Raw genomic sequence first — 17,047 nt, 5'->3', positions numbered from 1 at the left:
AAACCGGCATCTGCAAGATCCGGCCCCCCAAGGTACCGCCCGCCTGGGGTGGGGGCAGGGCTGGGCCCGGGGTGGCCGGGTGGGGATCGCTGTGTGTCTTGGTCTCTTCGGGGTGCGCCCGAAGGCCTGAGCGGGCCTGGGGTCTCGTTGGCAGAGCGGGGGAGATGGAGACTGGGGGAGCCCCTTCCCCCACTCCCGGTTCTCGCTTAGGGTTTCGTGTGTCGCTTTCCATAGGCCTCGGTGTCCATGCCAGGGACATCAAGGAACTTATCTAGGCTTTGACCTCAGAGCTGAGTTTTATAGAGGTTGCTTTGGAGCAGGCGAGAAGTTGGCAGTGCATAGCAGCGTCCAGGACTTCACGCTCTTTTTGCTTTTAAAAAACCCCCTAACAGCCTTGTGAAAACTGCACAGGCATTGTATGTGAAATCAGGTGTTTGCTCTGGAAGAGGGAGGAGGAAGGTTATTTCTTTTTAATGGGTCATTGTTTATAAACATAATCTTTAAACTGTTAATAGAAATGCGGCCAACCTGTTTGTGCAGGGGAATTACGTTCATCCATAGCAGTTTAGAAGGTAGAGGCTTAATCTCTCCGATGACTTCATCATTATTTTTTGATGACTTGGCCTGCGACCTGGTAAACCGTGTAGATGAGAAGAGTAGGCAATTTGGCAAAAGGCAGTTAGATCACTTAATTATTAAAATATAAATAAACTTTAAATATAGCTGTAAAATAAGAGAGTTGAAAATAGAGGGAGGGAGGAAAAAAACTGAAAAGGAAGTGTGTAACTGGATATGGGTTGCTGATAGGATTTCATGATCCTTCCTCTCCTCCTGATCTATCTGGCTTGCTGGAATCTGTTTAGTTGGTTTAATGACATGGTGAAAACTTGACCTCCAAGGGGCTGCCCTTTCTAAAATAGGCAGAATGGCTTAGGTTGAGAGGCCACAAGAAACTGATCCAGATCCCGTTCATTGAGAATAACTAGAACTTTCCTGGCCACTGAACGCATTTGTGTTTCTCCATGATTGCTTTGCACCCTATTTGCATTGCAGGGTTTTGCAGGATGCACGCGTCAGGTTGATTTGCAACCTGCAATAAGGACTAAATCAGACACTTTATACGAACCTTAGTGATTTATTATTCTTTTCCATTATTAGAAGCCGTAAATATTTTACGATCGTGCTCCAGGCAGCAGTGCAGATAATAAATATTTAGTGTGGCTTGTCCATCTGGAATGGGGTGTCCTTACTCTGTTGTATTTACTGCCAGGTAGACAATCTACTATAATTTAAGCTTTTTTAAGAAGTAGTAAAAAGCTGAATTATACTTGTTTTGATGTCATAACACAGTTATCAGAGATGGGGCTGGGGGGTGCTTGTGGTTGAACTGACTACTGACTGTTAAGAAAATCATTATTTAAGGCTGCCTTTCTGTTAGAGAATTAGATTTCTGACTGATGGTCTTGTCTTTATTGACATGACTGTAGACAAACACAAATAAAGTTAGATGTGTAATGATGTGTTATTTGGTGTTTGTTGCTGTCGACAGTGAGTTTTGCAATGTGCAGGATTTATGGAGCTTTTTGAAAAGTAAACAAATCACCACCAAGCTACAAGGTGTCTCTCATATTTAAACTTGGTGTGAGGTTATACATTCTGAAATGCTTTGAACCTTATTTTCTTTTATATTTCTAGTTCTAGGGTCTCTTTCTTTGAACTGAGATGTTGTGGGAAGAATGTTATTTTAAAATCACGAGGATGTCATGCAGTTGGAAAATGATGTCACCTGTTGTACTGAGAAACTCATTTACTATTGGGAGCTTGTTTATTCAGACTTCGTTAGGGTCTTGTGTGTTGTGCATGTTTTGAAAAGTTCCTTGAAGCCATAAAATGTCTTTCTGTCTCTGTTTAGGACTGGCAGCCTCCATTTGCATGCGAAGTACAAAGTTTTCGTTTCACTCCGCGAATTCAGCGCCTGAATGAACTGGAGGTAAGCTTTTCCACTGTTGATACAATTTGGTGTTTGCACTGAAAGCAGTAGGTCTGCTTGCCTGAGATTTGCATCTTGGCAGGTTTTTGGATAGGGGAGACTTTAAAAACCCATAGACCACATCAGTGTTTTTACTTGGCAGTGGCACAGTTAGTATAAAATAACTCTCCAAGGCTTTGAAAAAAGTCTGGTTTTTATTTTATTACCCAGAATAACCACAAGAGTTTTTCACATTCAACTGGAAATGTCTAAGATGAGTGCCAGCTACCATGTTGTGTAGTAAGAGCAGCCAGTGTCTAGCCTTCAGAGCTCCACAGGCGATGAATTTTTTTTTTCTTAAAATATTTACTGCTGTTCTGAAGCCTCTGGTTATGTTACACTGTCTTGATAATGCTTTCTAAGCCTTAAAAAGAGTTGTTTTTATAGGCTTATCGTAATTGGTTAATTTTACAATTCAAAAATGTATGGGAGCTTTCTTGAAAGCAGTATGAGTTCCATTGTGTCCTCTTTTTTTCCTTTTCTCTACAGTATTTTTCAAAGCCTTGCTCTGTTCTTATACTAAAACATCATGTATCATTTGGCTTGTAAATGGGTCTCCTTATGGAAAGTGATCTGAGTACTCCAAAAATACTCATGAGAAGAGGCCCTTCTGCATGGTTAAGGCATATATAAAAACCGGTTGTAACTCCTCCCCTCCCCTCCTAATGTATATTTTAATAATTGCTCTTGTGTTTCTCCGTGGAATGTTGATTTTTTCCTAAGTATGCGTTTTGGTTTCAAACCAAGAAATTGCTAGGTAGGAGTTTGGTTTATAGAATCTTAAATGCAGAGAGAAAGGCATGTACAATTTTCTGTTTTTAAAGGTCTTCCTATTTATCAGTATTTCTGTTTCTAGTGTTTTTTACTAGACTAAGAAATACCTTGCTTACCAAGTTGCACTTTGAAAATATAAACACTATAAAAACTTGTCCTGATTTTTCTCAGGAGTGGAAGGTATTGTCACGCTTGTTTGGGGACATACTTGTTTGTCTTCCTTTATTGATTGCAGGCAATGACAAGAGTGAAGCTGGACTTCTTGGATCAGTTAGCAAAATTTTGGGAACTCCAAGGATCCAATTTAAAAATCCCTGTGGTGGAGAGAAAAATACTGGATCTCTATGGTCTGAGCAAGGTGAGTAAGTAATTGTAGGCCTTGGTCAGACAGGGACGTCGATTTTCATTCAGGCTCAAGAAGCCAAGCAACAAGGAGGGCAGCGTTAGTCTCATTGATACCAAGGTTAAATACGAGAGTGGGGGAAAAAATAGAGTGAAAGAAAATTTCTAAATTGAATGATTATGGCAGACATGTCAAGCACAGTTAAAACAGTTGCCTTTTGTTGGTTTGTGTACAGCATGTACTCATTACCTTGTACACAGCTTGAGCATCCCAGTGTCAACTGGCCACTTGCTTTTTAGTTCTTTTTCTTTACGTATGGAGAGCTGCAGGGGTTTGAGGTGGTTTTTGAGAAGGCAATGTATACTTGCATGCACTTCAGCTCCTGACCTAGCAGTTCTGTAATGAATTGTTGTAATTGCTTCCTCCTCTCTCCTAGTAGTTCTCCACATGACATCAGCATGCATCTTTGAGAATTGATAATGTCAGCTTCTGAAATAATTATTTTAACTTCCTAAACAGGCTTAAGGCTGGCTAGAAATTTATGCAACTATAGTTCTGGTGCATTGTTTTTTAAAGTTTGCACACAGATTACATCTCTGTTGGAATTTGCTTTTGCACTGGCAAAATATATGTACAATTATGAATTTACCTGATAAGGATGGAGTGATAATATAAATACACAAATTTCTTGTAAGGTAAGAAATTGCAATATGGTAGTTCTAGTACGTTTAGGATCGAGCATCAGTTTCTATTGTCCATCAAGATATTGTTCTCTTCGGTAAGTAGAGATGTAAAGATCTGAATAGATTTTATTTTTAAGGAAAGAAATCATAGTCTTTTGGACAGTCTGGAATGCTGATAAAATGGAAGAAAAGCTGATAAAATGTCTTTCAGTATTTCTTTTTTTTTTTCTTGTCTATGGTGGTTTGCTGGGATATGCAGAATATTATGGTGGTACTGGGAAATATCTGGGTCACTGTTGAACTGGAATATTTTAGTTCATTGCAGATATGCAGGTCTAAGTTTATTTAGTTACTTCTCTAGCCATTGTTCATGTACAGATAATTTTTGCAAATAAGTTTTTCTTGGACATTTTGAAGATAAGTTGAACTTTAGGAATAGTTTCATTTAAAATTGCTTTTCTAGTACTTTGCTGTAAATATAAGGAAAAAGAATATCAATATTATTGTTTTATCTAAGTCTAGCTATCTCTGATTATAGGATGAACCAGAATTAGCTACTGTACTAATATATATTTACTCACTAATAATATTTGTCACTGTCACAATTAGACATTTGAGTTTACCTCAGCCTCAAAAGTAAACCATAAATTTTACTCCAGTAACAAAATATTGTTGCATTGAGCTTTCTAACAGTCTGGGAAATGTTTAAGCATGAAATTTGGTCCATGTGTTAAAAAAAAAAAGTAATGCAAAACTGCACTCTTGTAGAACTGCTATTAGTCTTACAATAAGATAAATGAAATTACAATCCACTAAGCTACTTGGCAGTGAAACTGTAAAGGAATGGAGGCAGTGGAAATGTGGCCAGCGTTTCTGAGGAAGCAACACATGTGCTGTTACAATCATTGCTTGGAGGCAAATGGTCTGTTGGTTTCAATTCTATTTACATGTTAGTTACCTGTAAGCAGTGATAGTTCTCTCTGTGAATTACCAGGCTCAAAACAACTGAAATCAGGTGTAAAAACTGGACTGAGTTAATTAGAAGGTAAATACAATTTCTCCTCTTTTTACAGTAGTCTCTCTTCCATTCAGGGGTTTGTGAGAGTTTCTGTAACTCTGAAATTGTGAGCTCCAATGCTCCCTTCTGCCTGGGGTTTGTTAGAATGGGCTTCACTTCTGGCCAGACTTGTGGTTTGCATAAGAGTGCAAGTCTGGTGAGAGTTAACTTTCCAGTTTGCTCTGATGGTGGGATTTGTATTCTTTCCAGCATGTCATAAATCTTAACTGTTGGACTCTTCCTGTCTAGAACAGTATGCAAATTACTTTTACTAAGAAAATGGTCATCTTAGATGTATTAAGTAATGAAGGTAAGTGCTTAGTTATTAAAGTACTAGTCCTTCAGGAAACAAAAACTAAATTCAGGATTCTGTTACTTTTTAATAGAAGCTTTTAACATTTGGTTGGTTTAATTGATTCTTGGCTTCTGCAAGGTGGGGAGAGCAGCTCAAAACCCTTAACTTTTTTTTATTTATGCATTGCAGATTGTTGCCAGCAAAGGAGGCTTTGAAGTAGTCACTAAAGAGAAGAAATGGTCTAAAGTGGCAAGTCGGCTTGGCTACCTGCCAGGAAAAGGCACAGGGTCATTACTCAAGTCTCATTATGAACGAATCTTATACCCCTATGAGCTCTTCCAGTCTGGGGTTAGCCTTATGGTGAGACACTTCTCTTTGAGGACATGAAGAAGGGACCCAAACTGCATGTAGAGCATTACTTTTTATTGCAAACAAAACTAGGACGAAGGGTCTACACTGTTAAAAGCTTTAGCTATGCAGACAAACATATAACCACCCTTGTACTTACCTGTGACAGCATACTGGTACTGTAATGTGACTTTGTGTAGTTATTTTCTGATAGCCATTTCTTTGTAGGACTGAGGCCAACCCTATGGAGAAGAAAAGCAGGGCAAAAGATATGATTAATTGGGAAGATGTCTTTCTCTCTCTCTTGATAAGCTGGCAGTTGAGATTCAGTTTCCTTATTTGAAGGATGCGTGGATTCATTTGCCTCTTGTCCAAATGGCATGTGTAATGCTGTGTGATTTCACTTGTCCTTTTTCTTAGCAAACAAAATAACTGACAGACTACAGAGTGATTAGCAATGCCTGATCAATCAACCTTGTGTCCTGTGCTCTGATCCTCTAGGGCATCCAGAAGCCAAACTTGGACCTTAAGGAAAAAGTGGAGGCAGAGGACCTCAGCTCAGATGCCCAGGCTTCCCCAAAGCAGGCTTCAAGAATGAACGTGGTGCTGAAGAGAACCAGGCGGGTCAAATCCCAGGTACCCCTGTTAAGTGGCTCTTAGGGACAGAGAACACTTCTTCCACCACCGCAGCACCTTTGGCAGTGCAACAGCCTTTGGCTGTGGAAGCCTGCTGAAAAGCACCACCAGGAAACAGTTATCATTTAAATAAAATCCAGAGAAGGATGTATCTCTTGAGGCCTGATTTACTTATGGTAGATGCTCTGTTTATCTGAAAACTTTCAAAAGTTGCTTTTTGTTTATTGACAGGTGGCCTGTGTACCTTGGTAGTGAATATGCCTGTGTAAACTAAACAGATAAAAAGCCACTTGTAAAATGAGATGCTGAATTTTCTGTTTGTGCGAAGTTCAAAAAGTTTTTAAAAACTTTAAAAACTTTTTAAAAATATGCCATTTAGTTACATGAATGCAAGTACGTGTCAATAAGTCATATTAATTGTGAAAATTGCACTTGGAACTACTTATCTCAAGCTGGACAGGCTATTTTTGTGAAGAAGTGAAACAGATATGAGGGCAGATGCTCAGCGATGGCTGAAACTGTATAGGATTTTCTACAATTTGGGTTTTTTTTTTACTGAAAAACATTTTATTTTCTTCTGGATTAGCGGTGTTCTAGGAACTGATGGTATTCTATTAGGCGATTTTGAATCCTGTATGTAGTACCCTCCCCATAAATCTCAATTAAAACTGAACCACCACTGTTTTAAATGCTATACTATTAGAAATAATCTTGGATGCTTGACCTAATAGCTCCATTGCTTCTGTTGCACTATTTAAAGCAGGCCTTCACCTTTTGAGAAAGATTTCTGTTGCAGGCATGGTCCTGAGGCTCCTCACAGCAGGTCTGGTGGCTTCCTGCTGGCCAGTCAACAGAACATGGATGAAAGCTGGTTTTATATGCAGCAAACCTCCTACTTGCTTGATGCCATTCTAGAATTATTTTAAACACCACAAAGTTTTTTTCAAATGCTTTTAAACTGCTTTTTTTTCAAATCCATCTTTCTTTTCACTGAGAAATTTGAGTATGTTTTATAAACTGTCATCTTTTTCTCTGCTGTCATGATTGATTTAGACTAAATTGTCTTTTTTTGGTTTGTTTTCTCAACTTCCTGAAGCTGACATGATGTTATTTATTGCAGCCTTATAACAATGCATCACACAAGCAGTGCCAGGCTGTGATCTTACCAGGTCTCTCAAGTCATGTATTGTTAGTGAGCTCTCCAGAAAAACTGAGAACGCTGCAGGAGCTGCAGCAGTTGTTCTCTATGTGGAATTCTGCTTTGGATTTGAACGAATCTTGTGGGATAATGCCAGTATGACCTTTTTCTCATACGTGGTATAAAAGCGTCACTACATTAGTGGGATCCTGTGGGTTTTTTTCTCCTGCTGATTTCAGTAGAATAATGGTACTTCTTATTTCTCCTTGTGGAAAAAATAATTCTGTGGTTATGTTGGCACAATATAGCTGCTTCATTTCATTCAAAGGGGCTGCATTTCAGAAATGAGAGGTGATTTTATTTGGATCATCTGCAAAAAGTAATGTATTTAAATGCCTTTTCTTAGCCCAGTAGCCATGCTATCTTTTAAACATTACTGTTATTAAACTGTCTGAAATGAGTTCTTTAATACAATAAAAACTCAACCTACTTACATAGCCATGAGAAGTACTTTTTGGCTGTGTTGGAAGCTATGTTTAACTCTCTTAAGTCAACTCTGGAACTGTATTTAGAAACAGACTTGTCCTCAGTAGCCCCAAATGGTAGAAGTATAAATATCTAGGTAATACTGAGAAGTTGTTCTAGTTTTTGGTGTACCTCCTTCTTGTAGACAGGATTCTCTTCATTGTTTGAAGTGCATAGAATTGTATCAGAGATTGTCTAGATAGTCTTCAGAAAACAGGTAATATGCAAGTGGCGTAAAAACCTGCTAAATAAATGTCATTCTGCTCTAGCTGAAACATCTGAATGATGTGTGTACAGTGTGCCGAGTAGTCCAATGCCTGAGTAATGAACATGGGTAACTATGCTGGCTTCTACATCTCAGTAGATTTTGTCCGAGTGCTAGAAGTACTTTCCAAAAATGCTCTGCATCTTCTTGCAGATAATTTACCTAAGAGTGCATGATGAATAAGAAAGCATAAAGCTAGTAATCAGGAATTAGTGAAATAAACAAAGATGCTCAGCAGTAGAAGGGAGTGGCAGACTTTTGGAAAGCAAATTTTTGAATTTTGAGAGAAAGTGAAAACTGAAAGAAAATAGGGAATGAGGATTCTCCTTTGTGAGATGGACTGGGAATCTTTGGATACTACATTCAAATGTCAGTTGAATACATTGTCTCTGAACAGGAAGAGGATAATTTCATGATGAGAGACTCTGCTAAAAAAAACCAACTTAATGCTTCATTCTCTCCCTTTTCTCTGAAGAAAGCTACCACAAATAAAAACTGGAGAAGGGCAACTGAATTATAAAGACTTGTAAAGAGAAGGACAATAAAAATAGAATTAATTGGGAAAGATAATATCCTTAAGGAAGGTTAAATTTAGGAGAATGCATCTTTCTTAGTAAAGAGTAGTATATATTCATAGATGATCTGTGTATTTTAACTGACAAGGGATCTGTCTAATGAGATTACATCATGATGATTTCAAGTAGAGAAATGCAATACTGGAACAAAAAGGTAATGAATTGCTGTCTTTTCAATGGGTATTAACGATCAGAGAATTTGCTGAAAAATGAAGACAAATTCTAAGTATGTCTGCTTTCAGGTTTCTTTTACAGATTTGGATGATTGCAAAATAACAGAGTCAATAAAGTCAATTTTTAAAATTTGAAATATTTCCTTGCATGGAAATAATTACGTGAAACAAAAGAACTCTGGGAGATGCTGACAAATGCCCAAAACATGTAAATATTTTGATTCTTGGTTGTAACTATTATGGTCTTGTGCAGTGAGGGTAGAGGGGTGTGAATCCAAATGTTTCAAAGTTGATGAAAGTAGGACAAAAAAAAGATACTGTGGGAATCACGTTATTAAGTTTTAAACATATACGAGAAAAGCTTTTTGAGTTTTACTTCCAGTTCAGAAGGTAAAAGAAACAAGAATATGTCTGTGTTGTTCAGGAGAAAGAGGAGCTGAGAGTAGAATCACAGTTTGAGTTCATTTTTCTTACATTGAAAAAATATAATGCAGAAGTGTGATGGAGTTTTATGTTGTTAGCAAGGAGAAAATGGCAAGAAATGCAAGATTTCTGCTTCCATGTGTTCACAGCTTTGAGTTTGGTGCTTTTATACAGTCTTAAAAGACACTGCAGAAAGACTTCTGAATACTTTTGGTATGCACACATTAAACTATCAATATCTGGGCAGTGCTCATTAGGTTATATGGGAATCTGATTTTTGAAAAACATTTCCATTTCAGTATGCAGCCTGTTCTTTTTGAAAACCATAGCTTTTTCCACCTGGGTGTGAATGGATTGCATCCATTTAGGCTTAGTGGAATCCAGTTAAATCTGGGCAATGGAGTTATGAAAAAGTATTTAGGCAATACATTTTTAAACAAAGCTACACAACTGAGAAGAGTTTGCTGCACATTAATGGTTTACTTCTAGTAAATACGATAGTAAAATTTTTTCGATATCATTGAGAAAATTCTTAGGTCATAATAGCAGGAGAGAAATTGTAGAGATTGTTCATAAATGTTGCTGAAATGATGGAACATTGTACAGTGCTGAGAAATGTAATGTGGGTTGATTCTGTCAGGTTCTATTAGTTGAGAAAATGCATGAGCTGTTAATGAATTTCAAATGGCAACTGAGGGACTATGAAGTCTCCGGGTGGTAGACTTTCCTGTACAACAACAAAGTCAGAGGTTTCCTTATGGCTTGTTAGCCAAAAAGTGAGGGATTAATGAGAAAAGAAAATGTCAGTTGGTGTGCAATTTCAGAGTGGGCTTACAGAGTTGGTAACACGTATCTAAAGTGAAAATAATTTAATAGCAACATAGAATACATAGGTGTTCAAAATTAGAATATCAGCAGTGATCAGTTTGGAAAGATGCCGGTTATCATACTGCATACCAGTAGGAACAGGGACTCTAAATATCACTAAAAATTCCTTAGGGTAATAATGCCTAGGAAACAACATCTCTTTTAATGTGTTCTGGTAGGAAGAGCAACAACTGATTTACACTGAATAAATGGAAATTATCTTTTTTCTTTTAGCTTCATTGTAAGTGCGTTTCATCATGGTTTAACATGCGTTTTTTTGTTTATTGACTGAAAACTAAATGTATGTCACCCCAAGGGAGCTCATTCCGTGCATGATATATCAGGCCATAACTCTGTGGAAAGTATCAGGTGAAGTATCATCAGCAAGTTACTTAAAGATAACCTTGTTGGAATTAGTTTTGCTGAGATCTTTTGAGATGAGTGGATTTCGGGAGGAGGATTGCAAATGATGAGAGTTTAGTGGCCTTCTATATCAGCTCAGAAAGGGTTTTCAAATTATAAGGAGGCAACATCAAGAAATATACCCAAGTGATTGCATTACAGATAAAAACAGAATGTGAGGTTTCTTTTTGCTATTATGTTAGTGGCAATGATGGCAGAAATTGGGGTAGCTGAGCAATGAGAAACAGGAAGAGGCTCAGTTGAACAGAACACTTCAGGAAGCAACACTGACAAGGGGCATGGAGTCTCCTAGTGGATCTTTTAATCTCTGATTCGGAGGTTGCAAGGCACTATGAGTAGCTGTGATTTCAAGAGTTGTACTCATATAACGTTTCATCGCAAATAAACCCAAGAGCAGCCCAGCTTAAGGAAGTAGGCTGGAACTTGTTAGTGTCATGTATATGTGTCTACTCAAGGAGGCAGATAAAAAATCCTGTTGAAACAGTGTATGTTTCATCAGTGTTAACATCCAAGCACTTGACTGAATCATGGTGATTTTGGGATATACTGCTGTAGCGTTCTTATTTAATTTTTCTAAATGTCCAACATAGTTCTCTTATTTGCTGTGTAGGTGACTTTCTGTAGTTTGTCTGTAATCCTAAATGGGAAACAGTTTGGAAAGTTGGGTCAAAAGTTCTGGTTTTTATACAATTTGCATTAGGAACAGAAAATTGTATCTTTTTTTGCCTCTGTTTCCTTTCTGTTAATGAGCTGATTTTGTGGGAGAGCGGAATATAAACAAATTATGAAGAGACCTGGAGGGGAAATGTTGATGGTTTGTGCTGATGTGGTCTTGTTTTTATTTTCAGGCGGAGACAGGAGAAATGAGTAGGAATACTGAACTGAAGAAGCTGCAGATCTTTGGAGCTGGACCCAAGATGATGGGACTGGCATTGGGAGCAAAGGATAAAGAGGGTAATTAAATCTTGGGCTCATTGCTTTATAAAGTAATGAGGCTGTTAAATCTTTCTGCGTGTCTCTATAGAGACAACATTAAGAAGTAAGCAAATCATTGCAACTGGAAAAAGAAAGCTAAGTATTCTATTCTAGTATCATTCATGAGAAAGATTTACAGAATGCTTCATGTAACTTGGCATGGTTTCAGCTCTTTATGTATTACATAGTAACAATAACAATTAAGCAGCTGTTGCATGAACTGAATGACTGGAAGGGAAAACAGAATTTGACAATACTGAAACTGATCCTGCCAGCTAAATGCACAGATTATGAGTGTAATTCACTCTGTTTCGTGAGGCAGTTGGGATCACCTGTTGAGGGTAAGCAAAATGTGTTTTCCTAATCCCTGCTTATTTTAGATTTACCAGGTATGACAAAGGCATTTCTGCTTTCTTTGGACAGTCAGGTAGTTTCTGATACGAAAGGCAGAGTACCAGACTGGACATCTGTGGTGTTCTTGCAAGGTTGTCTATCTTGATGTCGTATTAATGACTATTAATTTTATTTTACTTCAAGATGAGGTGACACGAAGACGCAAGGGAACAAGATCAGAACCGTTTGGAATGCAGATGAGGCAACGGAAAGGAACTCTTTCTGTCAACTTTGTAAGTTTAATTCCTTTGCTGTGATTTCTGATAATAGGAAATCCATTTATTTACTAAGATTTTTTTGCTTTCAAAAGCACTCCATATCCCCTGAAATAGGTGAATGGATGGACACTGCAGCCATTGATACTGTTATAGGAAGAATGAACAGTATTTTGAAAAATTATTTATGTTCTAGGTTTTTGTTTTAATCTTTCAGACTGGAAGAACTGATGCATCATAAAGGTACTTGGTCATCATGGTTTGGAGGGCTTGCTTTGCCACACACTTCTTACATGCCTTCTGTAGTTCATTTTCTATTTCGGCTCCCCTTTGTAGAATGATTATAATGCTGCTACTTCTCCATAGAAGATATTTTGAGGTGCTCCAGTAGGTGTTTCCAGCTTTCATGTCTCTTGTGTTTTGAGTTAAAACTAGACATCATACAAGTCCATGCAAGAGAAACCCCTAAGGGGAAAAATGGAATGTTTAATGCTCTGATGTTTGACCATGGAAAAGCAGTCTATAATGTCTGTCATACTGCATGACTTTTTACTTCTAAAGTGTCATAATTTAGCATGTGTATGCAACCATGAATGAATTAAGCGTTAGAGTCTTCAGTGATAATTTGGCTGTTCTTTTTTTCTTATCCTGAGAACACTTACAAGAGGTTTTTTTTTTAAAACAGGATCATTGTGCCATTGCATCTAAGTTAGAATTTGTGTGGCTTGATTATTTTTAATTGTGCCCCTGCTTCAGAATATATGGTGTTCCTAGGCTGTTTAATTGTTATGACTATTTTGTTTAAGTATGCTTTAGTTTAAAAATATTTTGTCTATTCTCTGTTTCTTTTAGAAAACTGTATTTGTTTACTCTTTCCATGTACTTGTATTTATCAGAGAAAATGAAAATATTGTAGCAACAGAATTATTATTTTGGAACTGTATTGCTGTAACTGTAATCTTGTGAAAATCTGTGACTTAGTACCATTTGGTTCCACACTTCTTTTTTTTATATTTGGATGAGACATCTTCAAGGAAAACAGTATTTGAAGTGCATAGGTGATACATTAGCTTTGTATAACTTTTGTCTGAAAAACACCGTGCTGTGGTTTTCTTTATACTTCTCCCTCATTCATTTATCATTTTGTGAGATGCTGACTGTGAAATAAAATATACCTTTTTCTTTTTATTCCCCCCACATACACATCGTCATAGTCTTACTGTGTTTTGTTACACGGCTAGGAGGCTTATTTGTGATTATTGTGTAATCACAGATGTGCTGCTTGTGAATATGTATTTCAGTGCAGTCTTTGTATTTGACAAATCATTTGGGCTGACATAAAAAGATTGCATATGTTAATATCAATTTGGAGAGAAGAAGGTATTATCGGTGATAGGTAAGTAGCAAATATCATAGAGTAGTTTCCTCTTATGTTTGCTATTATAATGCATTTTTAGTTCTGGGGAGAAAACTTGGAAATGTCTGCTAAGGTACGCTCCCTTTTATATACTTTCAAGAAAGGCAGCAAGTTTGGTGTTTTAGACAGACGTGATATTCCATGAGGGTGAGTGCATGGTTTTTTTTGAAAAGGGGAAAATGCATTGTTTTAAAAAATGGTTTATTAAGAAACCTGAGTAATCTTCTTAAGTATGTTATTGCATAGTTAGGAAGTTGCATACTGCACTAGGGTGGCGTAACTAAGATGAAGTTGACATCGAGTATTTAACACAACTGTGTGAATCTGCTCAGCTGAAAAGCACATTTTTTGGTGACACCCTGATGAAAGTAACAGACCCAAAAAAACAACCCCACCACTTCTGGTGTTATTTTGAGTTGCATGTAGGAAATGGGTGTAGCCTGAGTTGCCTGGTGACTGATAGGGGTAGCAGGATCTGGAGCAAGTGTTATTCCTGAAATTAATGTTAAAAATTCATATGAGATAATTTTAGCTGTGATAAAGTCAATTTCTTCATTTAGATTGTTACAGACATCCTGTACTATATTAAATGTTTATATTAAATTAAAAGTCCTCTGGACAGTACAGGAAGCAACAGCAAAGCAACTTTGAAACCTGTTGATGTGGTTTTCTCTTTGGTCCCTGAGAATATGTCTCAGGCAGTGTTCTTGATGAGATACTATCTTGGACAGACACCTGTGAAAATTGTTTGCTATTGTATCAGGTTTAATACTTCTTTCATCATTTGGAGTTTTTATCCTTTATCTTGGAGACAATGAGAAACAAGACAGTACCTTTACATTCAGTTTCCTTCCTTTCCCCTTGAATTCTTAGATTGAAATGTGTATGTTTATGGGTTTTATTACCTCCTCTTTTCCATTGCGAGGATAATCCCTGTACCTGTTGCAAGTGATGGCATGTATATTTCTGAAACAATTTTTGGAGATATTCCTCAGCCATGTGCTCTTTGTAGGGATGTGTTTTGAATTGTTTTGAATGAAAGGACCAAAGAAAAGGAGAGTGTGAAGTTCTAAAACCTGCTGCCTACTCTTTTGCCTTAGAATAATGTAAATGAGATGCTACTTTGAGTTATATAGGAAATATTTGTCCAACTGAACTGGATAGTTATTTTGCAGCATCCAAAGTCCCTCTTGCCCCATGCATTAGTGCGTTGGGAAATTGAAGCAGAATTGTTCATTATCAGTGTTTCTCAAAAACCAGAAGAGACCATGTTGATGTCTATATACTGGACTTTAAGACTACATAATTTGTTCCTTATTTTAAGGAAAGCAGGTTCTGGAAGAAGAAACTTTTTGTAACTTCTTTTTTGCTTTTTTCTTTATTCTTTTCCTCATAGGTTGATCTCTATGTTTGCTTATTCTGTGGCAGAGGAAATAATGAGGACAAACTGCTCCTGTGTGATGGATGTGATGACAGCTATCACACTTTTTGCTTGATTCCTCCTTTACCTGATGTACCCAAAGGTGACTGGAGGTGTCCGAAGTGCGTTGCCGAGGTACAGTTCAAGAACTACTCAAGCTTTGTATGTATACTTGTGTTCTTGGAGAGATCAGAAGAAGAGCAGTTCAGCTCAACGCCATTCCATCTGGGTAGAAACCGTAGGGTTTTTTTGGAATACCGTCAAGATGATCTGTGAATCTCCAGCTGTTCTTGGTTTATGAGCCATAAGGAGAGAGAAATGTTCCTTCTGGAGCTTGGGCATAACCTTTGTTTATTATACAGCCATGTGACAGCTAAAACTTTGGCCTTTGTATGCTAAGAGCTGAAACTCAATTTGATAAACTGGTAGTGGGAAATGAGGGTGAGAAGTAGGGTTGTGATAGGCATTTCAGCATAACGATGAGCATAACAGGGAGCTTTGGTTATTGGGAAGTCATGGCGTTGTTCAGAATAGCTTGTAGCAGAAAGTGAAAGAACTAACTTAAAAACTTGTAGCTATTTTAGATTTGGTTTAGACTAAAAAAGGAACTGTTGAGGTTCTGAAAGTGGAAGCTAATTGAATTTCATTTTTCAAAAAAGAAAGGGTAATGAGTTCCCAGCGAGAACTGATCAACAGTCTAAAGGTAGTGAATATTGTTTGATTGGCTTTGCATTTGTCTTAAGAAAACAAGTTTTGCAAGCTCAGGAAATTGGTTGATGTAAGATTGGAGGAAAAAAGCTTACAGTTTCTAAATCTGTAATTTTGTGACTGGCTTTAACTTCTTAAACTGTTTTTTCCAAAAGGGGCAGTCACACACGCCCATGAATATGTGTATATGCCCATATTCTTCCACATTCCCCACACACTTCCTGGCTGTGGATTTCTGCTATTTTCTTTATGGTAGGGTATCAATAGCCACATAATGAGGTGAGTCAGGTTGCTGCTGTCTAACCCTTCACCAAGGGAGATTAGATTGGCAGGTGAACTCTGGCAATTGCTGTTGTGAGAGAGGGGGAAATTCATAGTTGCAGACAAGGCAAAAGATATAACTAACCGTTTGGGCTGTCATTCACAGAGTGGATTAAGCTGCTGCTTCATTGTTCCCTTAGGGCAGAGCAATAAAGGAGTATTAGCAAACTACAGCAATCCAAAGTGGAGGTGATGCAGAGAATGTAGTAGTAAATACAGTGACTGCAGTGACTTAAGAATAGAAACAAGAAATTTCAGTACTGCCACTACTAGTAGAAACAGGGATACATTGTTCCCAACAAAAAAATACGCATATTGGAACAAAGTTGGGAAAGTTAAGGCGCCAATTAAGTTGTTCCTAGCTAATGATACAGAAAGTATTTGAAAAATTCTGGAAATGTGTTGAAAGTAAGAGGAAGAAGCGAAAGAAACACAGCTATACTATGTAATGGAGAGTAAAGAAATAACAGCAGAGAGATGTTTGAAATGCTCATTAGTGCTTTTTGCCTCAGTTTTTACTTTAAATGTTAATTGTGCACAGATGCTTAATGTAATGTTAACAGCAGGATGCTGGAACAGAAGCTAGGAAGAATAGGGTAGGAGCTCTTCATATGTATTCAGGTCAACATTATTTGACACTGTTTACAGATGTTGTAGATTTTTTTTTTTGTAGACTCCACTTAAGAACTACTTTGATAAATGTTGGGCATAGTCTTAGGATAGTTATTAATGAAGAAAAATAAACTAGTGATTTTTGTAATTCCTGTCTCTTTATGGCTGAACAGCTGAATATCAGATAGTCATGTTTTAGTCATGACATAAACTATGTCATGCTTTGGTTCAAATATGTCATATACAAAGGGGCTGAAAAGGACACTGTAGAAATGGGTGGGGACAGTATCTGAAATGGTAACTGGTATTTTTTTGCATTCTTGGGATGGATGGGAATAGAACAGTGAAAGACTAAGATTTTCTGTCAGATGGACCATGTCTGTTGTTAGCTGTGTTGCATTGTTTTAATTTCCTTCTTTCCTCCTATATACC

The 17,047-nt window shown here is 37.4% G+C and overlaps 1 protein-coding gene across 1 annotated transcript in view; it reads left to right on the top strand.

Moving 5' to 3' along the window:
* The first annotated feature begins 8 nt into the window (after positions 1-8).
* Positions 9-17,047, top strand: part of KDM5A (lysine (K)-specific demethylase 5A) — a 48,971-nt gene continuing 31,932 nt past the window's right edge. The window contains exons 1-8 of the mRNA XM_010185058.1: positions 9-32; positions 1,913-1,990; positions 3,039-3,161; positions 5,371-5,541; positions 6,031-6,165; positions 11,403-11,508; positions 12,067-12,155; positions 14,951-15,109. Of these exons, the coding sequence (XP_010183360.1) occupies positions 3,042-3,161; positions 5,371-5,541; positions 6,031-6,165; positions 11,403-11,508; positions 12,067-12,155; positions 14,951-15,109 (780 nt within the window). The 5' untranslated portion in view covers positions 9-32; positions 1,913-1,990; positions 3,039-3,041. The remainder of the gene's footprint in view (positions 33-1,912; positions 1,991-3,038; positions 3,162-5,370; positions 5,542-6,030; positions 6,166-11,402; positions 11,509-12,066; positions 12,156-14,950; positions 15,110-17,047) is intronic.

The sequence above is a fragment of the Mesitornis unicolor genome, unplaced genomic scaffold (genome assembly GCF_000695765.1).
Source record: "Mesitornis unicolor isolate BGI_N332 unplaced genomic scaffold, ASM69576v1 scaffold8450, whole genome shotgun sequence".
NCBI lineage: Eukaryota > Metazoa > Chordata > Aves > Mesitornithiformes > Mesitornithidae > Mesitornis > Mesitornis unicolor.
The sequence above is the reverse complement of the archived record's forward strand: the minus strand, read 5'-3'. Positions and strand labels throughout refer to the sequence as shown.